The sequence below is a fragment of the Diplotaxodon limnothrissa genome, linkage group LG7 (assembly GCF_057381915.1).
Source record: "Diplotaxodon limnothrissa isolate DT_005_m linkage group LG7, D_limnothrissa_male_GT1.1, whole genome shotgun sequence".
In the NCBI taxonomy this organism is placed as follows: Eukaryota; Metazoa; Chordata; class Actinopteri; order Cichliformes; family Cichlidae; genus Diplotaxodon; species Diplotaxodon limnothrissa.
This window is the reverse complement of record NC_140602.1, coordinates 25985760-26012132: the sequence shown is the minus strand read 5'-3', so window position 1 is coordinate 26012132 and position 26373 is coordinate 25985760. Positions and strand designations below refer to the sequence as shown.

Sequence of the window (26373 nt, the reverse complement as noted above, 5' to 3'; positions counted from 1 at the left end):
ATGCACAGTAATAGTCACCTGCACACACAGATATTCCCCTAAAATAGCTAAAACTAAAAACAAACTAAAAACTACTTCCAAAAACATTCAGCTTTGATATTAATGAGTTTTTTGGGTTCATTGAGAACATGGTTGTTGTTGTTCAATAATAAAATTATTCCTCAAAAATACAACTTGCCTAATAATTCTGCACTCCCTGTAGGTACCTAATAGGTTTGGGTCATTTTGAAGTATATGCCAGTGTTTTAAAATGATTTCTTTAATGGTTCTGGTTTTTGGTGTAAAAGTTGTGCAAAAGACAAGGTTAGATTTAAGTTTTGGAGATTTCTTAGTTGCTAAATAGAAATCCCTGCTTACTGAATTCACCTTCTCTTCTGCAGATCTTAACCACTCCTCTTTGTATTTTCTTTCTTTAAATTTGTTCAACATTGTTCTTTGCTCTCATTATATTCATCTGGAATTTCACAGATACGTTTGAGTCTAATCAATTGGCTTGAAGTAATGTATTCCGATCAGTGGGTTTAGAATAGAGACAGGTGGATAGAGATTTGTCTTTTTTTGTTACTTTTATGTCCACAAAGTTAATTTCTTCAGTACTGTAATTGAGGATGAAATGTAAGCCTGCAAAATGTCCATTAAGGAATTCTACGAACTGTAGTAATATAGAGACTGGTCCTTTCTGAGCGGTGAAGTTTGCATGTTCTCCCTGTGTTTGCCTGGGTTCTCTCTGGGTACTCTGGCTTCTTCCCAACTAACCCCACTAACAGGCAGTTAGTGGGGTTTGGTTAATTGGTCATTCTAAATTGCCCATAGGTTTGAATGTGAGTAAAATGGTTGTTTGTCTGTCTCTCTGTGTTAGCCCTGCATCAGGTTGGCGACCTATCGGGGATAGGCTCAAACCCTCCCCAAGGACCCTGATAAGGATAAGTGGAAGAGAATAGATGGATGGATTACAATCATCACATATACCCATTTTATCAAAAAGAAACACAAACATATTTAAGAAATCACAAGTACTAATTGTTTATTTAGTTACATGAAGTGCTTTCAAATGTCTGTTTCTGTTTCTGTTGTCTTTGATCATTCATATAGTTGTTATCAGTGTTGAGTAAGTTACTTTAAATTAGTAACTTAGTTACATTACTAGTTACTTCTATCAAAAGTAACTCAGTTACTTCAAGTTACTCGTTACTTTCAACGTAACTAGTACGGTACTAGGGAAAGTAACTTTGGTTTTAGTCAGAATTCTCTTGTTAATGTGTTGCTTCCATAACTTTGCCAGTCTTCTAGCTTGCTTACTTGCCACAAGTGCACTGTGCCACCTACCAATAGAAAAACAAAGTGCATATTTCCACGAGAGAAATCCCACGCCTGGACCGTCATTGACTGCTGCCATGATTCTAGCCTACGTCACAGCGTCATGTGCGCTTTTTACATCCAACACAAAAACTGCAGTCGTGGTGCTTTCGATTGTAGTCAGAACTCGGAAATTCTGCCTTCCGAATAGGAAGATGTAGGCAACACCAGACTGCAGATGAGCTGCATACAGGGCTGGACTGGGACTATAATCGTTCCAGGCATTTTGACTAGAGACCGGCCCGCCATTATGGGAAAAATCATAAAGCCTTTGAATGAAAATAAACACTGTTGTGACAGTGATGTTCCCTGTTTTGATGGTATATATGTAACAATCTATCAATCGTTTGTTGTAAGATTCAGATAATTATTTTTTAAAAGTAAGACATTTTAAATGAGAATAAGAAAGAAAAGTATTTTTTTGTGCCCTCCTTTCCCTGTTAATGCCCTACTTGGCCCCCTGGCAAAAGCTTTGCTAGACCCGCCCCTGCACAATTACCAGCTGTCAGCTACGTAAAAAAAGATCCTGGTGTTATTTGTCTCTCAGAAACAGTTCATAACTTCCCTTCAACTCATTCATGTCAGCTAAAAGATAAACCTGTTTATAATATAAACCAGATAAACCACTCAGACCAGCGGCCGCCTCGGGTCTCTCCTCCTGCCTCTCCTTTCCCTCATCCACCTGCCATTCTCCACCACTTGCTAATGTTACTGAATCTGTGGAAGCTCCGCGATAGCCACCACACGAAGTAACGAATAACGAGCCTATCTAAATCCCAGTAACGACTAACGCGTTCCTGATTTTTGCATAATAACTAGTTACCGTCCTCGTTACCACAATAATAACGTAGTTACTGTAACGCGTTACTTAATAACGCGTTAGTCCCTACACTGGTTGTTATGGAGATAATATTCAGTTGCACATGTCATTTTGTATATTTAAATTTACATGATCTGTCCTTTAGATCTGATTAACTTGATGGCAGCCAATTATCATGCATTAAATATGCAAAAAACAAAAAGGGCTTTTTTTGTGTGTGTACCTAATAATTTCCTCTGAATGGTGACTGAGAATCTTAGATCCATCACATCTCAGCCACCTGGAATTAGTGTTCCTTCTGATCAGATGTTCAGTTGTTATAGATGTAGCCAGATGGGCTACTCGCCTTCCGTTGTTTTTCTTCTCTCATTCTCTCTCTCTCTCGCTCGCTCTACCACCCTCGCTCTCTTTCCACTGCACTCGCTCCTTGTATCAGGTGATCGGGTTAATTGGGAACCCACCTGCACATTGATTGCAGGGTGGCGCTAGCCTGTATAAAGCTAAGCCGATGTCTTGTTGGATTAATTCCTCCCGAGCTTCTGGTACGATACAGCAGTAAATGCTGGCGTACTGCGACGGACTGATCAGCAAGAGCCGATTATACGACAGCTACAGGTATGCTCTCGCTTAACCTTGGATTCCCTCCGAATACTGGAATTGGTGTTAATATCCTTTTCCGGCCTGTTGTAGCGCAGCAGTCTGTTTAATTCTGCCATTGCGGAGAGAGGTGTTCGTGGTATCTCCACCAATGAGAGTATAGTGCCTCCGGTCCTGGGGTAAGCTGTTAGAACTACTTTTATTAGCATTCATAGCTATAAGAGTTTAAGGTTACACTTATCTGTTTCAGGGTTCACTGCTGTACTCACCTCTCCATGGTAAATTGTCCAACCTAAATTGGAAGAGTGGACTGCCTTCTCAGTTGCTGTTGTGAACGCCTCCTTGGTGGAGTCTGCTGTCTTGTCTTGTTTTGTCTTATCTTGTTTTTATTAAGTAGGCTTACCTTTTTTTGGGTTCGCCTGGTGTTCTATTTTACCCTGGACTGTTGCTCGTACCCACACTTCTGTGATCGGGCTGAAGTGATTCTCTGCCCGAGTGTCGTGCTGGGACTCTAAATCGCCTGGGTGGCCGGTCTCAGCCGGTGGGGAGCCAGACCGGCCTACGCCTGAGAATAATTATTACCAGCACGAGTGGTAGTTTGACCCGTGGGGAATAAGCCTTTCCCGTGTGTGTGTGTGTGTGTGTGTGTGTGTGTGATTTCTTTTATTAAAGTTATTAAAGTGTGTTTTAGTCTTTTTACGATTTGTAGCGAGCCTGACGCTCAGTGTCCTTTTATTCTTTTAACATACTTTTCTGTGTTTTATTTCAGTGAAGGAGGACGAGCCAGTGGCCCTGGGACCTCAGGTGGTGGGTCGTTTTCACACTTTCTTTTGTACAGCACTGGGTGGTCTGCAGTGATTCTTTTGGTGTGATTTTCTTTTGGTTCCACGGCTGCTGGTAAGTCCAAGTTCCACGATTGTTTATTTTTACTGTAGGACACTGTCAATAATGACGCTACATCTTGACTTTTAATATTTTATTTATAAAATATTATTTATAATATTTTATTTATTTCTATAAATAAAACTGTTTTAATATTGGAAGCCAACCTGCCTCAGTGTGCATCCTTGAATCTGTGCGGTCTTCTTTTATTCCTTTTATTTATTTTTCTTAAATATATTTCCTGGGGGTGTAATTCCCCTAGGTGGCGTTGTCAAGTTTATTTATTTTGTTCATAACCCCGCCGACCACTTGGTCACATACTTGGCGTTGTCGACAGGATGCACGTTTGAGGTAGATGTTTGGTTTTGTAAATTGTTTTATTTTTTTGCAACGAGTCTAGTTCACCTGTTTGAAGGCTCTATTTGTTTTAGAGTGTGATTATAGACAAGACAGCAGTATCCAGGTAGAAGGAAGAGTAATAGGATTTTAGCACCTTGCTGATTTAATTTTCTCTTTTTTTGGGTCAAAATTTATTATGGAGGAAGAATTGCAGCAACTTAGAGACTTGGTAGCGCAGTTAAGGGCAGATAATGAGCAATTGCGCCGGGATGGGGGCGCTGTGCTCGAGTCTGGTGGCGGGGCCGCGTCGTCCTCTTTCGTACCAGCTGGTTGCATACCAAATGTTGGTAGCCAGGCCGCCGTTACAGAGCGTCTGGTGGTGGTGCCTAGGGACCGTAAATGTCCCATGTTCAATGGTAGAACAGGCATCAATATAGCTGAATGGGTCGAAGAGGTTCAAGCATGCATGCGTGCCCGGCACCTGTCTGTTGCTGATCAAGCTTTCTTTATTTTTGACCATTTAGAGGGAGAAGCAAGGGAGGAGATCAAATTTCGCCCTAATTTAGAGCGAGGGGATCCTGCTCGGGTGTTGACCATTTTAAAGGAACTGTATGGCAATGCGCAGTCCTATGTCACTCTGCAGCAGGCTTTCTTTTCGAGGAGACAACGGGAGGAAGAGACTTTGCAGGAGTTTTCCTTAGCGCTAATGGCTCTGATAGAGCAAGTAAAACAAAGTGCACCTGATGGTATGCGTAACGCAGAGGTGCTGCTCCGAGACCAATTTGTAGAACATGTTGTTGATAGTGGTCTCCGCAGAGAGCTTAAACAATACGTTCGCCGTGTGCCCACTGCCACCTTGTTAGAGGTGCGCGGGGAAGCAATTAGATGGGAAAGAGAAGGGTTTTCAGGCGGTGTTCGCGACCGTGGCTATTCTCAACCATCGGCATATGGTTTTCAGTGTGGAGTGCACACTAGCCCTAGGTTCGCTCCTGTTGGTACACCCGAGTCCGAGTGGCGTGAGCTAAAGGAACTCCTAAAGCGCCAACAAGAGCAGTTAAATCGGCTCACTGAGACAGTGGCTTCTTTACAGAACCCCCGAAGAAGTGTTCGGCCTTCACGGGCTGGCTCGGTGATTTGTCGCCGGTGTCAGCAGCCAGGACACTTTGCTAGGGAGTGCACTGGGGAGCGGGCTTCACGCCGCCCTAGAGCAGGTTCTGATTCAGGCCCTCCTTATGCCGCAGTTGGCAATCATCTTCCCGCTACCCAGTCGGAAAACTAACGCCATCTGTGCTGCAGAGTCACAGTTCAGGTGGGGAGTTCACTGGCTCACAGAAAGATAGGATTGGCAGGCTAATTTCATCGTGTCCAAAGATGGATGTGCTTATTAGTGGGGTAACTGTCCCTTGTTTGGTGGATACTGGGTCCATGGTTTCCACCATCACAGAAAGTTTCTTTTTGGCACATTTTGCCCCTTGGGGACAAGAACGCCTTCAGTCATGCCATTGGCTACAGCTTCGGGCTGCCAATGGGCTTGCCATCCCTTACATTGGCTATTTGGAGCTCAGTGTACTCCTGTGTGGCAAGGAAATGCCCTCTTGTGGAATCCTTATAGTGAAGGACCCTCCTGGGGCTACGCCCTCTGTCCCTGGCATCTTAGGAATGAACGTAATCCGCCGCTGTTATCAAGAACTGTTTGGGGCTTTCGGTGGCTCCTTGTTTAATTCTCCTTCTGTGTCACAGGCACCGAGACCAGTTTTGGAGGCCTTACATCAGTGTCACCAGTCTGCAGCCCAAGCCCCAGAGGACCCTGTCGGTACCGTTAAGGTACAGGGCCCGCGGGCCGTGCGGATACCTGGTGGTGTTATGCAGCTGGTGGCCACTACTTGTTCTCAGCAGTTGTCAGGTCAGGCTGTGCTTTTTGAACCTTCTGAGTCCGGGTTGCCAGTTGGGTTGCTGGCCTCTCCATGTTTGGTTCAGGTGGATAAGGGCGTTGCCTACATCCCAGTCACCAATGTAGGGACAGCGGAAGCTGTTCTCCACCCGCGGACCCGTTTGGGAGTGATAAGCAAAGCTACTGTTGTTAGCCTCCCTGCCGGTGTTAGCGAGGAACACTCTTTTCCCGTTACCGTTTCCTCCCATACAACCAGCAGCCCTGCTCAAGAGATGGTGGATACGATTGACCTGTCTGCTCTCGCTGAGTCAGAGCAACACGAGGTACGGTTACTTTTGCGGAAGTACCGCTCTGTTTTCTCCACTTATGAGGGAGACTTGGGCTGCACAAACCTCATTTCGCACGACATACCGCTACTCGATGACGCACCTGTCCGGCAGAGGTACAGGCGAATTCCTCCTTCTGATTATGAGGCTGTCAGGGCTCATATCAACCAGCTACTGGAGGCCCAGGTAATTAGGGAAAGTAGCAGCCCTTATGCCTCTCCCATCGTGTTGGTCCGCAAGAAGGATGGAAGCCTCCGGCTGTGCGTTGACTATCGTTTGCTGAATAGCAAAACAAGGAAGGACGCCTTCCCCTTACCTCGCATCGAGGAAAGTCTGGATGCCCTAGCTGGCGCACGCTGGTTTTCTACCATCGACCTGGCCAGCGGGTACAACCAGGTGCCAGTTTCTGAGCAGGATAAGCCCAAGACCGCTTTTTGCACGCCGTTTGGCCTGTTCGAGTGGAATCGTATGCCATTCGGGCTGTGCAATGCTCCTGGTACCTTTCAGCGCCTAATGCAGAGGATGTTCGGGGATCAGCAGTGCCAGTCATTACTGCTGTACCTAGACGACATCATTGTGTTCTCCTCGTCTGTCTCTCAGCACCTGCAACGGCTAGAGATGGTGATGGCAAGGCTGCAGCAACAGGGGCTCAAGGCTAAGTTAGAAAAGTGTGCCTTTTTCCAGCAGAAGGTTAACTACTTGGGCCATGTAATCTCCTGTGAGGGTGTCTCGACCGATCCAGCCAAGGTTGACGCAGTAGCCAAATGGCAGTGTCCTCGTTCCGTGTCAGAGTTGCGATCCTTTTTGGGTTTCGCCAGCTATTACCGGCGCTTTGTGGAGGGGTTTGCCGCATTGGCGGCTCCCCTGCATCAAGTGGTGGCTAAATCGGCTGGCACAAAGACAAAGAAGGGCTCGGGACAGAGTTTGAGTGCTATTTGGACCCCTCAGTGTGAGGAGAGCTTTGAGGCCCTGAAAGCAAAGCTTGTGTCTGCACCTGTGCTAGCATATGCTGACTTTACGCGCCCATTTATCTTGGAGATTGACGCCAGCCACAGTGGTTTAGGTGCAGTTCTCTCCCAAGATGTAGAAGGTGTCGTTAGGCCAGTGGCTTATGCTAGTCGAGGTCTTCGGCCACATGAGCGCAATATGGACAATTACAGCTCCATGAAGCTGGAGTTTCTTGCACTCAAGTGGGCCATGGCCGAGAAGTTCCGGGAGTACGTGCTGGGGCAGAAGTGTGTGGTTTACACCGATAACAATCCACTCAGTTACCTCTCTTCAGCTAAGCTGGGTGCCACCGAGCAGAGGTGGGCCTCCCAGCTGGCGGCATTCGATTTTGAGATCAAGTATCGCTCAGGCCGCAGTAATAGGAATGCTGATGCTCTCTCTCGACAGTATGAGACGGGCTCCAGCTTGGCCGAGGGTGTGTTGCCTGGGACTTGTGTCCCGACTTCACTTCGGCAGGCTCAGTGTCCAGCCGTTTTGCCCTCCGTTACTCAGTTGGAGATTGGGGCCTTTCCATCTCACTCCCTGGAGGATATTCGTGCTTTGCAGGAGGCTGACCCCCTCCTCAAGGATTTCTTGGTACACTGGAGGAGGCACACCCTGCCCTCTTCGGAGGAAAGGAATCAGCTCCCCAAACCAGTCATGGTTCTGCTGCGTCAGTGGGATCGTCTGGTGGAGAAGGATGGCATCCTTTATCGCCGTATTTTGCGTCCAGGTGGAGGTGAGGAAGCCCTCCAACTTGTTCTCCCAGAGGCTCTGAAGCCTGAGACCTTGAGGCAGCTGCACCAGGACCATGGGCACCAAGGTATTGAGCGCACCACTGAACTGGTCAGGCAGCGTTGCTATTGGCCCGGGATGTCCTCTGACATCAAGCAATGGGTTCAGCGTTGTGAACGCTGTCAGGTCGCAAAGGACTCAGGGTTGGGGCCTCATAGTTATATGGGTCACCTGTTGGCGTCTAGGCCAAATGAAATCCTGGCCATAGACTTCACGGTGTTGGAACCTTCCCGTAGTGGAGTTGAAAACGTCTTGGTTATGACTGACGTTTTTAGCAAATACACTGTTGCAGTCCCTACCCGGGACCAGCGGGCCTCTACTGTGGCCCAGGCCTTGTTAACAGAGTAGTTTTTTAAGTTTGGCGTTCCAAGCCGCCTCCACTCTGACCAGGGTAGAAATTTTGAGAGTTTGGTGATGCAACAGTTATGCGAATTGTATCGGGTAGCCAAGTCCCGTACAACCCCTTACCACCCAGCGGGTAATGGGCAGTGCGAACGGTTTAACCGAACCCTCCATAACCTCCTCCGGACTCTGCCATCATCTCAGAAACGCGACTGGGCTGCATGCTTACCGCATGTGCTCTTTTGCTATAATAGCACGCCACATCAGGGCACCGGAGAGTCACCGTTTCTCTTGATGTTTGGCAGGGATCCTAGGCTGCCTATTGATTTCCTTCTAGGCCGCGTTCAGGACCCAGTGCCTGGAGAGGTACAGGACTGGGTGGCCGAGCACCAAGCCAGGTTAATGGTGGCTTTTGAGGGAGCTCGGGCACGGTTGTCGCTGGCCGCTGACCGCCGTAAGGAACGGCATGACCAGAGAGTCCACCCTGTTCCTTTAAAGGTCGGTCAGCTGGTGTATCTTCGAGATCATAGCACCCGGGGCCGGCACAAGATCCAGGACCTTTGTGGTCTATCAGGTGTTGAGGGCACCCCAAGAGAACGGGGCTGTTTATACCATTGCCCCCGTGGGAGACTTGGAGAAGGTTCGACATGTCCATCGTGACATGTTAAAGGCACAGGTCAGCCTAGGGCCACCTACACCTGGTCCACCGGTTCCACCCCCACCTGTACCCGCTGACTCAGAGCAGACCTCTCTGAGTGACGACGAGTTGTGGCTCCTTGTCCCTGAGGTACCCTCACACCCTGTCGCACCTGTGGTGTCACTTCCCGATGCCTCTAGAGTTCCATCGGTGGAGCTCAGGTCTACTCCCAGTGTGATTGTAGCACTCTCGACCTCTGCTCCCCCAGGTTCTTCCTCAGGCTCTGTTGAACAGTCTGAGGTGAGTGGGCCACATTTGCGGAGAACAGCACGTTCAACAGCTGGTCATCACTCAAATGTTTATCACTTGCCACGTCCTGTTGAATCTGCGTCAGTTGCTAATGCTCAGCTTGCCATATTCAGGCCATGGTGTTAGGTTCCTTGAGTTATTGTCGGGGCGCCAATACAAAAAAAGGGGGGTAGATGTAGCCAGATGGGCTACTCGCCTTCCGTTGTTTTTCTTCTCTCATTCTCTCTCTCTCTCGCTCGCTCTACCACCCTCGCTCTCTTTCCACTGCACTCGCTCCTTGTATCAGGTGATCGGGTTAATTGGGAACCCACCTGCACATTGATTGCAGGGTGGCGCTAGCCTGTATAAAGCTAAGCCGATGTCTTGTTGGATTAATTCCTCCCGAGCTTCTGGTACGATACAGCAGTAAATGCTGGCGTACTGCGACGGACTGATCAGCAAGAGCCGATTATACGACAGCTACAGGTATGCTCTCGCTTAACCTTGGATTCCCTCCGAATACTGGAATTGGTGTTAATATCCTTTTCCGGCCTGTTGTAGCGCAGCAGTCTGTTTAATTCTGCCATTGCGGAGAGAGGTGTTCGTGGTATCTCCACCAATGAGAGTATAGTGCCTCCGGTCCTGGGGTAAGCTGTTAGAACTACTTTTATTAGCATTCATAGCTATAAGAGTTTAAGGTTACACTTATCTGTTTCAGGGTTCACTGCTGTACTCACCTTTCCATGGTAAATTGTCCAACCTAAATTGGAAGAGTGGACTGCCTTCTCAGTTGCTGTTGTGAACTCCTCCTTGGTGGAGTCTGCTGTCTTGTCTTGTTTTGTCTTATCTTGTTTTTATTAAGTAGGCTTACCTTTTTTTGGGTTCGCCTGGTGTTCTATTTTACCCTGGACTGTTGCTCGTACCCACACTTCTGTGATCGGGCTGAAGTGATTCTCTGCCCGAGTGTCGTGCTGGGACTCTAAATCGCCTGGGTGGCCGGTCTCAGCCGGTGGGGAGCCAGACCGGCCTACGCCTGAGAATAATTATTACCAGCACGAGTGGTAGTTTGACCCGTGGGGAATAAGCCTTTCCCGTGTGTGTGTGTGTGTGTGTGTGTGTGTGTGTGTGTGTGTGTGTGTGTGATTTCTTTTATTAAAGTTATTAAAGTGTGTTTTAGTCTTTTTACGATTTGTAGCGAGCCTGACGCTCAGTGTCCTTTTATTCTTTTAACATACTTTTCTGTGTTTTATTTCAGTGAAGGAGGACGAGCCAGTGGCCCTGGGACCTCAGGTGGTGGGTCGTTTTCACACTTTCTTTTGTACAGCACTGGGTGGTCTGCAGTGATTCTTTTGGTGTGATTTTCTTTTGGTTCCACGGCTGCTGGTAAGTCCAAGTTCCACGATTGTTTATTTTTACTGTAGGACACTGTCAATAATGACGCTACATCTTGACTTTTAATATTTTATTTATAAAATATTATTTATAATATTTTATTTATTTCTATAAATAAAACTGTTTTAATATTGGAAGCCAACCTGCCTCAGTGTGCATCCTTGAATCTGTGCGGTCTTCTTTTATTCCTTTTATTTATTTTTCTTAAATATATTTCCTGGGGGTGTAATTCCCCTAGGTGGCATTGTCAAGTTTATTTATTTTGTTCATAACCCCGCCGACCACTTGGTCACATACTCATGTTGGTTGTTTTGTACCATCCAGTTTCTATCATCTGCTGAAGAGTGTCCATTTTACAGCTTTACAGTTCAGTTGTTATAAATGACTATTCCTTTGCCCCACCAAATCCCTGGATCACCTAAAAATGACCCCACATGCCCCTGCAAGCCTTCTCACAAGGCTTCTTTACACTGGCCTTCTATAAATTTTAGGGATCAGTTTAAGATTTTGGTGATCACTTTTCTGTAAGCGGTCTATGCAGTTTTAATACTATTTTTCATTGAGTTTAAATAATTCGAGAACAGCTTCACAGCCTCTCTCAGAGGCCACTCTGTCCTTCAGCTGCTTTTGTATTCATTCTGTCATTCTGTGGTTGGGGCTGTTTGAAATACTGGCTGCTGGGGTGAAAAGCCTGTCAGACTGAAACATGGCAGAGTGTCAGAAGTGCTTGGGAGCTCAGAGGTTCTGAAGCAGCATGCAGTGTTTGCTGTCAGCAACGCCTCGATGAAACATGAATAAAGGCGCAGTGCTGTTGTTTCTATCAGCTCGGAGTCATTGCTGCTGTCCGTCACAGAAGTAATCACTCAGGAGGATTAATGTCTTTGTGACAAGGCATACTTTCTCCTCTTCAAAACACACAGGATCCTTTAAGTGCAGGAAAATGGCATTATCGAAACAATAGATGAAAACATCAAATGAGCAACAAAAAGTGTCAGTATGCAAACAAATTACCCCCCTAGTGTAGAGAAGGCTTGCTGTATTACTTCAACTTTGTTAGATAAAAAAAACTACAACATGCTTTCTCCTAAAGTCTTTTAATGGCAGGAGCTCACCCCTCAGTTTACATATAAGTCACAAGTCCACTTGTTTCTGTTTTTTTTTTTGTTTGGTTTTTTTATTCCAAATGTATGGTTCATTACCAGAGTGCAAACTCAGAGTGTCACACTCAAGAGTGAGTCACCACATACAATAATATTGACATTAAGAGTGAAGCTGAGGGCTTGCACTTAAAACACAACAGTATATACTAATAAAACAGGAAATTCGAGAAAAAAAAACCCCACACCGTGTGTCTCTAATACAAGCCTGTCTTTAAATGGAGTTGTGACTTTCTGTACATGAGGTTCATACGGGGCTGGTTATTATTTGAGGACAGACACTAATCAAAAGATGCAATGCTAAAACTGAGCTCTGTGCTGATGAAACACATACAAAGAAAACAGTTTCATAAAAGTGAGTCTAACAGTAACATGATCTTTCCTAACACTAACACTGCACACAACTTTGTGCTGAGACTACACTTTTGATGAAGTTCAGGTGTGCACACAGGTGTACACACAAGTGTTCACACAGGTGTGCACACAGGTGCTCACACACACACACTAAATTGGGCTGCTGTTGCCTCTAAAAATATCTTGCATTATTAGTACTCTGTGCTGCTCAGTAACATTGTCATTGTTATTTATGCTGGTCGTTGCCGTGGTTTCTCTGCTGTTTTTTCCCCTCAACAGGTGTTGAGAAAAAAAAAGTTTCTCTGTGTTTTTCCTCTTCTCCTCTATTTTTCTCTCACTGTCTTTCTCTTAACTTTCTCCCCCAACTTCACTTTCTTTCATTTATTTCCTTTTCTGTTTCCTGGGTTGTAATAATCCAAAACAAAAACTCCTAATAAAGTTCTAATAAAATATGACCATCAAGTGGACCATTATAGTCAATGCCACTATGCTCCACTTGTGAAAGTAAATCTGTTTGGCGTTTTTTGGCCTTCAGACAACAATTCTGATTGCTACACTGGTGGACAGGCCAGGGGGGGGAAATGAAGTTCATAATTACATATGACAGCCTGCATTAATAGCACTCCAGCTATCTCTCTGGTGTGACCTCCCGCTTCTGTTAACCTCAAGGCAGCATGGAAACTGATCACTGCCTGAGAGTTACCATGATAGTAGTTATGACACTTCTCCCTCTTTCTCCTCTCTGTATAAAATCAGGTCTGTAAGATTTGTCAAATCACTGATTTACTTTCCGGTTCCAAAAGGCCAAAGTTAATCTTGGGGAGATGACATTTCTCCATCGCTTTGTTTGCTCTCATACCAACAAATGACACTAATACAGTTAGAAAGTAAGAAAAACTGCTGTCTGTCCGGACTTTCTTTCTGACCTCAGGAATTTTTTCCATCAACCTAATTCATTATGTTTTCTTGGTCTCAGGGATTTCTCTGGTTTTTGAATTTGATATTTTAATTTTGATATTATTCCAGTCATGTTAAACTTCAGGTCTGATTTTTAAAAAATCCTGCTCATTTAATTATCATTGCAATCATTAGTTTTAGTTGAATTTTGATTGTGAATTGTGATTTTGAATTTAAGTTCCTGTTTGTTAATTTCTCCACTGGAAAAACTCTGTTCAAGTTTTACTTTAAAAGTGGACAAGAAAAATAACCTTTTTGTCAAGACATTTCACTGTAAGAGGCACAGTTGTAGCTGAACTTAACAGGACTAAAGCTGACATTCAGCATCATCCTTTGTTTTACAGCAGTACACTTTCTGTGCAGACTACCTGCCAGTGGGTCCTTCCTCTGATCTCTGCTGTTTCTCTCTGCAGTGAAACACTTGTATGATTTTTACTCCACTGTTTGGCCAAACGAATCGCTTTAAACTCGGCTGTAGCAGAAAAGCTCAGATTACAGGAAAATAATAACAGTTACAGGACATTGTTTTTTCCACTTGTATTGCTGTTTCCTTACCAGTGGGAGCTGACACACAATCTATTCATGGAGATGACAAAAGATAAACTGACACCCAGTGGATATGACCTTTTATTATCTATTGTCTTTTTTTCAATTTCCCTGCAAATTGAATTGTTTACCGTAAGAGGGAAGAAAGAAGAATAATGATGAGGGTGAAACTGATTTTGACGTGATAAAGCAGCTGTCTGCTGGCCCTCTGATGACAGTTAATGAGTCTATTATTGTGCACCAGGAAACAAATTCAGAATCCAGCAACGGGTGAGATGGAAGTCTCTAAAGCAGCTTGTTCTCAGACGGCAAACTAGCAAACTATCAAAGAAGTCAGAGGTTGTGTTTAACATGACGTAGAGCAACTTTTGGAGAGGAAGTATTAAAACAAATCTACAGAGACACCAAACTGTTAACTATTTGTTTGTTTGTTTTTTACTTCTTTTTCCTGCCTCCTGTCTTTCTTTGTCTTTTCTTTCCCCTTTCTTCAGTGTAATGCGTGGTTAGCATTACTGTGGAAATTTACAATTACTTTCATTGTGGGTATTTTGTATGTTTTTTTTTTATTTCCTGGATTTATGATTGCTTTCACTGCCCATATTAGTTTCACCAGTGTTCTATCACTCAATGACCTCTCTGTGTATTTATTGTGGCCTTTACTGTAGATTGTATGTTTGATGCTTGATATTTGCCACTGTGGCATCAAATATCCATTAAGCTAATCCATCCACACAAGCTAATAAAGATTTCTAGCAAAATGCATTCATAAACTGTGCAGAACAATGCACAGACACAGAAATCTGCTTATGTGTTCAAGGTAACAGAAGGAATGTCTGTTATTATTGTTATTATTTCCAATTTTAATTAATGACACATTTAATTGATACCTTTGTTGCATCTATTAGGTAGACCATGTAAGTATATTATTAAAGTGCAATGTTAAATATCAGGGAAAACTTTGATTTATAAATATGAAATGTAAAAAGATAAAATGAAATGCATAACTGAAATAATTACATAATTGAAATACAAAAAATATTACTACAATATTATTATATAATATTATTATTATATAATATTCAGCAATATATTATTATTAAAAATTATTATTTGCTTTTTTTAAATATAGAAGCCCATGGATAGTGACAGCGTCTGCTGTAACAACAATCACAGAAAGCATGTTAGCATATGCTGCACACATGTGACATACAACCAGCCAGCTGCAGAGAAGCTACATGACCTGCGAGAACATGACAGAGTGTTGCATGTGCAAAAGAGTGATGTACCACATAGCGTTGGCATCGTGAACATTGGTATTTCAGAAATAAACCTCTCGTTTTGATTGAGTGATGAGACTTTAACCACCCACCCTTCAAAAGAAGCTGCCATCGTCAGTCACATTCAGTGTTGCTTCCAAATAGGATTTTTTTTTAAGGTTTTGAATTGTATATTACCCTTTCTTAAACCCTGGAGTCCGACTCCTCTATTTTGCACAGGAACATATAGTTTAACTTTTTTAAAACGAATGTTTTCAGTTGAGCTCGTGTTTCTGCTGAAGACACTTTTATTTTGGAAATCAAAGCTTGTCAGTGTTTTGTGCACACACGGCAACAGATCCTATCTTGTCTAGCTGAGCCAAGGGGGTTTTGGCTTTTTTTTGTCACACTTCCATGCTTACCGCTGAATCACTCGCTGATGTGCCTCCTCCAGACCCATTTATTCAAATCCAATTACACTCTCTGGAGCTTTTCGCTTTCTTAATTTTTGTTGTGTGTTTTTTTTCCTCAGCTGATGATTCCCTCTTTCATTCAGTTGCTGTGTTCATAATTCCCATGAATATATGCTCAACTTAATGGAGCATTGAAAATTAATTTGGGCTCTGAAGGTTCCTTAGTTAAGCTTTCAACACCGCAGGCACAACAGCGTGTCTGCTGCATAACAGGTTTGTTTCCAGGATCTAAACGAGCTTTATGAGCAGGCAGATAAAAGGAAGGAAACACAAAGTAAACAGACAGCATAAGGAAATTAAACTTGATCTGCGGTTTGTCTTCATTAAAGTGTTTCACACTGTGATGATCAATGAAAAAGAGACAACCAAAACAACGTTCTACAACTGATCTTTTATACTGTGCTTTTTTTACCTTGTGTTTTGATGTCATGTAAACTGGCAGACCGTTTTACAAAAACGACTCTGCAGAATCATTGCAAACGTGCAGCTGCTCACTTGACTCTGTTTGAGCTATGACTGATGAATTTCAATGAGCAGCTGCTGGACTTTATGATTTTCCTCTCTTTGCAGCAGCACTGATTATCTGAAACATCTGCATATGATGAAGAAACTCGGAAGCAGCTGCTGAATAAAAACAAAAAAGCAAGTTTCTGCTTCACGGAGAGCAGAGGGGATTTTATTGTTTTCCTGTCATACATCAGAGACTGAGGAGAACTTTAAATGTGCCAGTGTTATGTTGCATCTGGCTGCCTCAGAAATGCATATTCTACCTGAAATAAAAACAGTAACATCTATGAAACATGACTAATTCCAGGTATCACCCACAGTGTGAAAGAAGTCTGGTATCAGATCAGAAATGTCAAAAATCACTTTCACAAAGAGCCAGAGTGGAATTGTCACATCAAGGACAGTTTCTTTTCGAGGCTTGTACTATGAATCGAGCTCAACATACCGAGGCCAGCTTTCTGTTACGTGAACAGCAGCGATCACATGACTCTGGCTCAACTTGGGTTTCCTTTGTGCATTCACATTAAAGAGGTGGTGTTGTAGTATCTGACCAACCACAATTATTGATAAGTGTACTGGCAACAAAGTGGCTGATTTTTCAACACAAAATAAAACTAGATGAAACGCACAATAACTGAAAACAACACAACAGTGTGTGAGAGAAGAAAAGCACTGTAGTATTAAATGTGTGTGCTTTAAGCACATGGATCAGTAAAACTGGAAATGAGATGCTATAGTAAAATGGCCTGTATTTAGTATAGTATAGTAATACACATTAGCCTATTTTAAGTCATAAAGGAAAACTAGCAAAAATGCTGACTTCTGTGAGTTACTACTCACAGCTTTGTCATTTATATACAAAGAATTATAATGGATTATAAACAAGTAGTTCATTCTCTTCCACCTTTCCTTTTCATGGTCGTGGAGAGGAGTGGAGTTGGGGGGGGGGGACTATCCCAGCTGTCTTAGGGCGTGAGGCAGGGTACACCCTGGACAGGTCACCAGTCTGTCGCAGGGCAGTAGAACCATAAGACTGTTTTAAATGAATAAAGTTGCATATAGAAATATATATTCAATACATCACACAGAATGGGAAATAGACTTTTGACTCTATTAAAAAATGTAAACCTTCCAACTCTCACGGTTCTTCCAGGAATGGAGGTACAACTTTCTAGAGAACTGATCAGCTGATTTCTAATCTGAAACAAGTTTGCTGCAAGTTAAGGTTACCATGGCAATGGACCCCTGTAAAAAGAAATACTGAAAACTTAGAGATGGACGATCCGATATTACGTATCGGTATCGGTCTGATACTGACCTAAATTACTGGATCGGAGAAATAAAAAATGTAATCCGATCCATTAAATATCAAAAAAGCACCTCACAAAACTTGTGACACGGCGTAACTCTGCTCATAACCGTAGCACGTCGGAGCAGTATGCCTCATGTGATAGAGCGGCTTTCATCTGAGGAAGTTATCCCAGAGAGAAGTAAAGCAAGTGTGTAAGTTCATCTCTGAATGTTTGTAAAGCATTCCCACGTTAAGCTTAACAACCGATATATGGAGCGACTGCCTCTCTCTCCCTCCCCTTCCTGCTGCTACTTCAATCGGGAAACTGCTTAATGATCAGCTGATCAGCTTTTCTGTTGCGAGTCCGTCTCTCTTCTTTGTTTTTGGCCCACTTTGCACCAGAAAGAGGAAACCAGCTGCTGAACAACAGCAGCACGTTTAAGCTTGATAAGCTGTTGTTAGAATTTAATGCCGATAGGGCATTAACAGGGAAAAGGGGGCACAAAGACATACTTTTCTTTCTTATTCTCATTTAAAATGTCTAGCTTTTAATAAATAATTATCTGAATCTTACACCCAAAGTTTTAATCTGATGTAAAATGTATAGAAGTCCATTACTCTATATAGTAACTGTTAAGTCTAATATACCCTACACACAAGGCTGGACTGGGACAAAAAATCGGCCCGGGCATTTTGACTAGAGACCGGCCCACCAGGATAAAGATTTAAAATGTGACGTCATTCAGGGGTAAAACCGCAAAAGATTCTGGGAACTTGTGGCAAGAGGTACTAGCGCACGCAGGCTTTCAATTGAACTCAGTTACACAGCAATAAAAAGAAACCCAAAAAAATGGCAAGAAGCTGTTGTATTATTAACTGCAATAGCCGGTCGCATGACAGCCACGGGAAGCCGACGGGCAAAGAGATCGTTTTTTTTATCAGATTACGTCGTTGAAGAGAAATTTTTTAAGCCATGTTTCCGAAGTAAGAGCCGACGGATGGTCTGGATATACCAAATTCTGAGACGTTTAATAATAATAATAAACGTCTCAGAACACTCCAGCTCACATGCTCCAAGCATTCCCACAAAGGTCAGAGTTTTGTAGTAGTTAATACGTCATTTTCATAACATAATTAGTGACATAGGTTACAAGCAAGTCTGGCGCTGAACAGAAATTGTTGCTCTATGCTCCTTTGTTTATTGTGCATAAATAGTGAATTGTCCTGACACAATATTGTGTTTCGCTTCTGTTATTACCATGGTACATTGACAAAAACATATACTTTTATTCACAGGGTAAAACAGTTGTTTTGTATCACTAATTGCCCAGTACGATTACAACATACAATATTATTGTCACTGCTACATTTCTGTAATGCTACCAGAAATTATTTCCACTACTAATTAATTACCGTTGAGCTCAAAGGTTATATTAATAAACGGTTAACGAATGTGTATTTATGACGACGATTTGTGAGACTGGTAAACTTAACCTTTGTTCGTACAATGGTCTTTCGTTCTACACGGTGCATTTCAAGGTCCTGTACCCATCCGTCGGTAAACTGTACCTGGGCTTGTTGCAGTGACCTGAAGTTACTAAACTTCATGAGTGTATGTGTTGTGATGATTTCTGATATGAGGTTCAGTTCTACAGTGGTGATCGCAGGGTGTGCACAGGTCAAGTGCCACTATGACCCTCCAGAAAATAACGAGGACAGGGGATGATCGTTCAGCTCTTTAATGGCAGATTTAGCGTGGGTGTGGGTATGTGTGTGTGTGTGGTTCTACAAACAGAATGGAAAATAGAATACAAATTACAATCAAATTATAGACAACAATAATCACCATATAACATATTACAGCCACATACTTGTCTTATAGGCCCTAATACTAAGCTGGCGGCTTTTACTTATAGTCTGAACCATATTTGACAACAAAGAAAATAAACATCTTCCCATCACTTAACTCTTGTGCCCCACTCACTTATGATGCCAACTAAAGAAGGCAATACACATAACAAATCACCAACTTAAACTGAACTCAGTTTGGCCTAGGCGAACTTAGCTTAGCTTAGCCTGCTTAGCTTAGCGATAACTTAGCTGATAGAAAATGTACAAACAGAGGACGTCCAGAGCAAGAAAACATACAGGCTATCCTTCTTACACAAGAAATATCCTGTAACTCACCAATCTTATGGACGCACACTCTCATTGAACCCACATAAACTGCTCTCGAGCATAACTTGTGATTCACACTGCCTTCATGAACACCATTTTCCATCCCAGTCAAACATTACTCACAAAACGGCCGCGCCCTCTAGTGGCGAGGCAGAAAACTGCATCACAGTCCTGCCTTCAGAACAGTATGCACTCACTCCAAGAACCGTATAATTATAAATATGAGCGTGGTGAAAGTTGGGCAGCACGCTGACGTCTTTTGTCCACTCTGTGTGCTCGTAAGGGTCTGACCCTTTCACTCATTTGATTTTTCCTCGTATCTTTTCTTTGTCTTTTCGTCGAGTCTGTCTTTGTACGGACCGGCATTGTTTTCCTTTTGTTTTGTACATTCCTTTTTTGTGCGCCAAAGAAAAAACAAGAAGGTATTGGAACCGGAGAATGAACGTTTTGCGGTGCTGCAAACGCTTGCATTTGATGCGGTACTTGGATTGTTTTGCCACGAGTTCCCGGCATGCAATGCGCGAAAATCACGTGATTGCTAAACAAGGGGGAGGGTGCATCCGGCCTCCTCTGCTGTAATTGGTCCAGCCCAGAGTCAATCATGACCAATTGGCCAATCCAACACCTTTCATACCTTTTATACCCTTCCTAAAAAAAAAAAAAAAATCCATCGGCCCATAAAAACAAAAAATTGCCAGCGGCCCACCGGGCAAATGCCCGGTATGCCCGATGGCCAGTCCAGCTATGCAAGTTAGTACTTTTTCCTTTGGGAAAGTACCATCGGTAAATTCTGCAATTCTGTTGAAGAAAGATGTTGAATCTATTTAATTATTCTTGAAAAATAATTTATTTCTCTGCATTTTTTTTCACCCTGCATCAAATTAAAGTTGATTACATAGATTAAGCATCATGAGGTGGAGGGTGGGGGGTGGCTCCCTATTTTTTATTTTTTTTTGCTGGGAGTTTGCAACCCTATTAGTTAGGTTGCTTAATATTTCTCTAAGTACTCTTTAAAATACCAGAATAGGGAGGATGGAGTGGGTTTAAGTTTATTAGATTGATCAGTGTTGCTCAACTATGAAATACTTTGGGTGCTGTGTGTTTTTTACATACAGGTATAACAGAATAGCTTTAGTGTTGTTGTTTATTTAAACTTGAGTATGAACTTATACAAAATGCAGCACGATATTAAAAAAACAGTTTTATTGATTAAAAAACACACTATATCGGATTCATATCGGTATCGGCAGATATCCAAATTTATGATATCGGTATCAGTATCGGACATAAAAAAGTGGTATCGTGCCATCTCTACTGAAAACCCAGGGTTAAGCTTGAACTTAACTTCATAAGGAAAAGTCCTGCTTCATAGTACAGTCATCAGGTCTGCCTAAATCCCTGAATCACACACAACTAAAAGAAAATCTTTAATCAAAACAAGCTAACTACCATGCAGCTAGTGCAAAATCATGAAAAGGACATTTTTCAGGCCTTTGCATTTTATTACATAAAATACATCCGGGTGTAAAAGCAATACAACAAATTGTTAAAATTTTACCCTCAACCTTTGAAATCTTATGTGGTTTTTACATACCACACAGACTAGACTTCTGGTGTGAAATTGGTTCCAAGAAAACATAAAAACCTTGGTAAACTTTTCCCCTTCTCAAAAATAAAGTCTCTTTGCATTTCTTTCCCCTCTTCAAGTTTTTGTCTTTACTGGTGTGTGAATTCAAAACAAAACCCAAATCTTTTACAGTCACAGGCCTCTCGTTACACTCAATAAAACAGTGCTCAGTTTCCCACCTCTCTTGGGAAATTTGCCGTTTAACAGTCATCCCACAAACCATAAGGTCTCCTCAGCACACACTCAGATGTACACTACAGTGTTAATTTCCTCAGTCACACCATAAAGACTGTGTGCTCAGCTATAACTGCTCAGCACACCAAACTGCACACAAATCATAACTGAGCTCTTCTTTATTAAGCTGGCTGTAACCTCTCAGTCTGTGTGCAAGAGAGCCTCAAGGTCCCAGCAGGCTACCGCATAACAAGAGAGAGGTGGGATTAGTGAATGTACAACACCTGTGCCGATCAGCCCTCCCTCAGACCGCTCCCTGAGCAAAAACCACAACCTGCCACTATAATCTGCCTTTATGATTAACTTTGTTTTTTGTTTTGTTTTGTTTTTGCTGTTTTTTGTAGCTTAGGGTTGGAGGCGAGTCTGTTTTAATCTGGCATGTCCGTGGGGTGGGCATCATTTTGCAGACAACAGTTAGCAACAATAGTTATCTCAACACACTTTGTGGTAGAAAAACAATATTAAACAGAGACAAGACTAAATTAACAATCTCCTATGAAGGCACTTGGTGATGGTGGTAAGAAAGAACTGCCTTGTAAGAGGAAGAGGACACCAGAGGATTGCATAGGGTAAACACAATAACAAACAGGACATAACACAAATTACAAGCAAGAGTAGATCAAATTTAATGGTGTGCAATAGTAGCACAAAAGGGGGAAGTGGTCAAGCCCAGTGCATTATGGGAAATCACCCAGTCTCTTGAGCCTACAATAATAACAACTTAAGCTGTGAACCTAATCCCAGCACTATCACCGCCAATGACAAAATATTCCAAAACAGTTCTCTGGAAGAGAAAGTCATAAAGGTAGAAAGAGTGTCTGCCTGGTTTCACAGGATAAGGGGCTTGAGCTCAAAGTGGGCATGAAATGCTTGTACTGTCCATAATTTAAAACATAAATGTATTACAGTTTTCACACTGTATGGTCTAAAAAGTGGGCTCAGTTTTGTTGTGTCCTGGCAATAGCAATTACAAAAACCAAGGAAAGACTGTTAGCTTTTACTCCATGCCTCAAAAGTGGCAAGTGGTTCTTCAACACTGGCTAGCTGGAAAAGTGACCTGATGGATGTTAAGACCTACAGTAGCTAAAGATGAGGCCCTGAGAAAAGTCATTAGACCTACCAAGACACTAACTAATGCTACCCTCACTGTACTTTTATTATCGTTGGAATCTTTTTCAGTTCACTCCACAAGTAAACAAAAAATAAGTTCACTTCAATAACTGCAGATTTTATGTGCAGTATTAACCAAAGATGAGAGAACTGAATATGTTCTCACTGTATTCTTGGCTGATGCAAATTGTTATAATATCAGTTCCAGTTTTTGATATTACAGCTGATGATGTCGTTGAGTGTTAATGCAGCTTAACAAAACACTGATTATAATACATCCAGATGTTTCTCTCTGTTTTTCTGCAGGTGAACATGATGCAGCATGACTGTTAGTATGTTAAAATATAAACTTTCTCCTGCAGATTTTCCTCTGCAGAAGCTGCTGATGAAGACTTTTGCAATCATATTTATGGAAAGCCTACAACAACATGGAGGCTGCACTAGGCTGTAGCAAAGACACTGTGCTGGCACAAACTGTATTAAAGATGCATTTTTTAGGCTACATCGACAAAATGTTTGCTCATCAGCTGACCTGTTCACTAGATCTGGCTCCTTGCAACTTTGTCCACTTTTCCAAAATTAAAATTGCTCAACTTACTGGACACGATCCAGCTTACACCATAGAGGCAAAAGACATTGTTTAATTTTTACTGGCCCTTTCTGATCACAACTTATTAACTCATTTTCACTTTTCATTGGAAACGTTTGAGCTTATTAATGTTACTGCTCTCTTGGTATCCCAAAGGAGGGGCATGTTCAACACTGCAGAACCCCCTGATGAGGTGCTTTTTGCAAACTAGTACTGACAACCACAGAAAAATCAGTGCTGCTAGAGATGGAAGCAGAACAGGTTGATTTTTTTTTTTTTTTTGTTCTCTTTAAAGTAAACGCTGTGGTGCTTTTCCACTTGGATCACTGAGCAATTTTATATCAGTGTTTTTAGTGAATGCAAAGTACGAGTGGGACTCCAACACTAAGCTGGAGCATTGTGTGTGTGGTGCTTCAGGGACAAGGCTTCGTAAAAATGCTCTGCACTTCCTTCTTTTCTTTACTATCCACCACAGAACAAACCTGAACACTGAAATTTTCACAGTGTTGGCGACATTTCAGCCAGATGAGTCCGGAAGGAAGTTACAAAAAGAATTTCTCTACTACTGCAGTGCTGCTTGTTTTGGCAAGAATCACTCAGCTAAAGATGTAAATAATGCAATGTTTCAAGAATGACAATTATATTTATTATGTTTTACTGGTGACTGGAGTTTGTAAGCAGTACAATTTATTTGTTAGTACAAACAAAATTAAGACCATTGTCTGTCCTTTCTCTCCCTCTCTCCCTCTCTCCCTCTCTATCTATCTATCTATCTATCTATCTATCTATCTATCTATCTATCTATCTATCTATCTATCTATCTATCTATCTATCTATCTTCTTACTATAATGATCATTATGTATGTTTGCATATATGTACACTATTTCTTCCTCAATGTGCAGGCCAATCTCCACAAAACTGTTCGTGAATATTGTCACACATACAGCAATTATTCAAATCTATAAAAAAAAATTTAAATAAAAGATTTATTATAATATTATATTTGTATAAATCATCCCCCTGCAAATGCAACGTTTTATTCTCTGTTTGTATTTTTTTCCACAGGTCACGTTCAACAGACATCGCCTGCACTTAATGTCACGATCACCAACATCTGTATCCGTGACAGAATTTTGTTCTTGTCGCCACTACATATGGAATAAAGACAGAGCGCTGTAATTTCGAGTAATAATAACTAAAGTAACTTAACCTTTTAACTCTTCAGAACTCTTCAATGTCTCTTTTTACACGAGACATTGTATGTTGAGTTCGGCTTTTGAACCAGCTGCTTAAAGTCCTCCTTTACTACTATGTAACTGCATTACTAATTTCCATGCACTATTTTGTTCTTCCTGTCATATTCAGCCTAACGAGAGAGTTTGATGGAGTAATTTATATACTTTTAGGTCACATACCATCAGCTGCTTGTATCATCTCTTCACATGCCGTCATAGCCTGGTTGTACTGTTTCCACCTTTGGCAGGAACAGTTTTCTCGCATATTTTACAAAGCTTTGTGCTTTGTTAGCAATTGCTGATGAAACTCCTGTTTTCCTGACTTTGTCTCCTGTCACGTGTATTATGCAAGTAAACACTTGGCATTGTTATAACATTGTAATATGACACTTTTATGTCACGTAAATACTTCATATTATCACAAATAATATCACGAATAATCTGATATGATATATGACATATACTGATATAGTGACTGCTAATAAGAGATAGATTCTTCCGACTATCTAGACTACAATATCTGAAGATCCGTTTAAAGTGAAAGATCTCAGAGGCTATAGGAGAATAGAAAAGGAACATTATCAAAGATGAAGAATTTGATAAGTAAAGAAAATAAGGGATCCACCAGCAATGACCCTGTTATAAGAAAGTTGCAGGGGTCTCAGAGGATGAGTAGCAGTATCTAAACCACTTCTTAGGTGGGGAAACAAGATCAAATGCTTAAAGTAAACTAAAAAAAATAGATGATGGTAATATGATGGTTAGAGGTTAAATGCAGTCACAGAGCAGATGAATCCAAGACGAAGTTAACAGGAGAAAGAATGACAGCACACAGTGAAACACGGTACAAGGTTACTGAGTCCTCCAGAGGAGCAAATTAACTCTACCCTCATTGTGTGAGTACCACCCCCCTCAGAAAAGATCAATAACTTCATTCTTTTCATTGCAAATAATAAAAAGCATCAGAAAAACATTTGTTTTCCCGATTGTTGTCTTTTAGAGTTGCAAAGAGACTTTTCTAGTTCCTGCTTGAATCTAATCAAATTTTGGTCAAGTTTTAATTTCTAATCATAATTGTAATAAAAGTGTAATGCCCCTGCATTGAGAGAGTGGAGCTTAGCACAAGCCTAAACCCTGTGTACCGGCGGGGTCACATTATGTCATATATTTTCTTAACACAACAGAGATCAGCATACAAATATCAAAACTACTTTTTAACAAGGATTAAAAATAGTCCAGAACATTAGTAAAATAAACACTTTGTATTATTGTGTCTGTTACTGATAAAACCTGCACATCAGTCTAGAAATGAAACACTGCAATAGTAGAGCGACCAGACCAACAAAATAAATGTCACAATTGCTAAGAATGAAGTTTAATAACTTGCCATGACATTCATTAGATTTCCTTGCACGGTATGTGTACAGAACCGTACAGTCGCTCTGTGTGTGGCACGATGGATAGACAGGTAGAGTGTTTCATCTCTGAGATTGTTTCTGATTGCTTCGGTTTCCTACAGCGAAAAACATCGAAGCTCTGCTGGAGCTCAGACTGCTTCCTGAGCGCCTTATCCCGCCCGGACGTCCCGACCAGGGTCCGTTTCTACTGATGTTGATTCATTTGTTTTACATCTCTGGCCTTAATTTACCATATCATCATCATACCGTAACCATATCACTGCTGCACAAGCGCTGCACAGACGACTAAAACCGCGGGACTGCATGCACAAATGCACTTCCCTGTTAGTGTCTCCGGGTACTGAAACCACAGAGACAGAAACCTTTCAGTACATTTTTTCCCATATTGTATCTGACCTGTTGAAGCACTCTGGCTCCTAAGTTTGACCACAAACATACACAAGCACATATGTATGTAACTATGTAACCAGAAAACAGAAACACTACCTTCCCTCAGGATTTGGCTGTGGAGGAGCAATAGGAGCAGGAAGCAGACCGCGGCGGCAGTCAGAGCCCAGGCCGGCCGAAGGAACTGCATGAGGTGAAGAATGTGTGGGCAAAAAACTCCAAACTGTCCTCAGGCTAGTGCCTCCTCACGACGCCACATCCATCCACATTCGACCAAGAGGAGGACAGAGAGAGGAGACACCTCTCATCTTCGAGATGTGTATTCACAAACGGGCCTGAAGTGACAGATCTTCAGTGGAGGAGATCTGGGATCTGAGATCCACTACACGAGAAATCACAGG

At 42.3% G+C, this 26373-nt stretch overlaps 1 protein-coding gene across 1 annotated transcript in view; it reads right to left on the bottom strand.

Moving 5' to 3' along the window:
- Positions 1-26162, bottom strand: part of LOC146628370 (chemokine-like protein TAFA-5) — a 38167-nt gene extending 12005 nt beyond the window's left edge. Inside the window, exon 1 of the mRNA XM_085357043.1 lies at positions 26072-26162. Within this exon, the coding sequence (XP_085213169.1) occupies positions 26072-26162 (91 nt within the window). The remainder of the gene's footprint in view (positions 1-26071) is intronic.
- Positions 26163-26373: the final 211 nt, after the last annotated feature.